The 2,368-nt window shown below is 34.8% G+C and overlaps 1 protein-coding gene across 1 annotated transcript; it reads right to left on the bottom strand.

Moving 5' to 3' along the window:
• Nucleotides 1-356: 356 nt before the first annotated feature.
• Nucleotides 357-1,634, bottom strand: LOC111786661 (nuclear pore complex protein GP210-like; the record flags this gene model as incomplete). The annotated part of the gene is made up of 2 exons (XM_023666892.1): nt 1,277-1,634; nt 357-622 (listed from the first exon to the last, which is right to left on the bottom strand). Coding segments are annotated over exons 1-2 (442 nt in total), but the record flags the coding sequence as incomplete, so codon positions are not given.
• Nucleotides 1,635-2,368: the final 734 nt, after the last annotated feature.

A 2,368-nucleotide genomic window follows, 5' to 3' on the forward strand; every position in this document is an offset into this window, starting at 1 on the left:
CGGATGAAAACTAAAGTTCCATCACATTTTGCAACCATCCACACATGCAGTACTAAAAAGGTCTTTGATATTTAATCTAAATATTTAGAATGGATTCTAAAAGTTACATTGGGTCTCCTACAATAAGATTATGATACAATGAACAAATTACGTTCCATTACTGATCTAAAATTTTCTTTTCTGGGATTTCACTGTGACTTCGTGGACAATTTCCCTGGTATTTTTCATACATTTGCATATCGTGTACTATTCTTTTCGTCGTTTCCACATTATGTAATCAATACACAACAACAAGAGAGATGAAAGATTGCATAATGATACACTTTTAAAGGCATGGTTATGAATACTAAATCTACCTTCACTGTCAAAGGCACGGACTCGAAGTGTAGCAAGCCCATCCAAGTCAAGTTTGATAGAATTGTGAAATATTTGGATTCTTGAAAATTTGTCGATAAAAACTTTGCAGCGAATTACAATTCCAGTTTGTACATCAGCAGCATAAACAGCGGTCTCCTTGCGACCACTGTAAGGAGCAATAGATCTCAGCAGAGCACTTGTCGAGCAGTGACTACTTACATTGTATTCTGGTAGAACACTAAGAATATCATGATGATCCCAAGACCTAAAAATTATTGTAAGAGCAATAAATAAATTAGCAGTGACCAAAGAAGACAACAATTACAATGAGATCACTCCCCTAAAATGTCTGGTTAAACAGAAACATTTTAAAACAGCGGCAAGTAACTAATATCAATTTGCTATATAATTTCTTGAGATCTAGGGGATGGTAAGCCTATCTACTTGTTCTTGAAATGCTATCATTCTAAAATGTTTTGACCTTTCCAAATAGTAACTACGAATCACTTGATAGTCGATACTAAATTTAAACTTCAAATTATTACTAAGAGAGAGAATCGCTCAATACTGAGTCACTGACAATGAGCCATATAACGATAAGTTCAAGCATTTGTTTGATGGTTCGATACAGCCAATGATTCCCTATCTCTGAGGAAATTTATTTAGCTCCCCGCCGCACACTGGGTAGAAATAACCAACAGAGCTTTCACTGGCAGGGCAGGCTCCATTTCTATACTAAGCGTGACATTACAGCATGTAATCAATTAGACTAATCACCAACTGAGCTCCATTACTGATACAGAAGTTCCAAAGTTCAGATTTCAACTTCTCTACCATTCGGTCCACTCTCTTTCACAAATCCATCGTTTACATAATCCAAAACATCAATTAGAAAAATGACTCGAAAATTAAGATTTACCATTTGAAGCAACCATCACTCCCTTGCAGCCTATACTCTACTGGATTAGTCATCTTGGGAGGCAACAGTATATTCACATCCGCAATGTGCGGACCAGAGGCGAAATGAGCAGTCGCTCCGTAGCTTCCACCGATCATCAAGAGAAGAACAAACAGCGCAGGAGCGAAATTCGACATCTCCAGCTGAACACAGTGTAACAATAATCATGAAGTTTACAACAAAACTCAGAAGAAGCAATTGTAGCGACAAAAACGGCAAGCTTCGAAGCTTGAAATGGTGATTTGAGACTGAAAACTGAGCTCGAACTTGAATAACTGTGTGCACGGGCAGACCTGAGAAGATTCTTGAAGAAAGAGAATAGAACCCTAGTAAAGTCTCTGTGATTTTTGCATTTGGAAACCCAAAAAGCAACGATTGGACCTAGTGGGAAACGTGGCGCAATACTATTGGTTGTCACTCGCCAGCTGGCCGAACCTTGTAAACTACTTTTGGCTACTTTTCCGACGCTACTCCAAAAATTGCTTAAATCCTATTTTAGTATAACCTTTTTCATTTCTTGCCTTTTGTTATAAAAAAATAAAAATATAAATAAATAAATAAAAACTGTCTTAATTGTTAAGATTCTAGATTTGCTTCATTTTCTCTTACAATTTTAATTCTTTTTTAAATTTATATTTGACATTACTTCGAAGGTGTGTACGGAGAAGTTATTATTAAACGGATTTCAAGACACGTGTTAGAGATATTGGACGAGCGAAAATTTGATGACAAACGCACGACGATTTAAAAAAAAATAGATAACAAGTTTTTCTGTAGACTAAGACGATATAAATTTGGAAATTTTGAGACTAAAATTTAAAACATCTAAAAGTATAATGTTTAATGTAAATATAGTTCGCGTATACCTTTTTCGACCAAAAAATTAAGAAACTTCAATATTAATGTCACGTGTTATTTAACTAAAAACACAATTATTAGTCATTTGGTGAAGGAATATTAACTAAAAACACAATTAATAGTCATTTGGTGAAGGAATATGATACATGTTATTTTATGGCATATGACATAACACTTATAAATAAATTTTGTTCA

The sequence above is a fragment of the Cucurbita pepo genome, unplaced genomic scaffold (genome assembly GCF_002806865.2).
Source record: "Cucurbita pepo subsp. pepo cultivar mu-cu-16 unplaced genomic scaffold, ASM280686v2 Cp4.1_scaffold002301, whole genome shotgun sequence".
Taxonomy (NCBI): domain Eukaryota; kingdom Viridiplantae; phylum Streptophyta; class Magnoliopsida; order Cucurbitales; family Cucurbitaceae; genus Cucurbita; species Cucurbita pepo.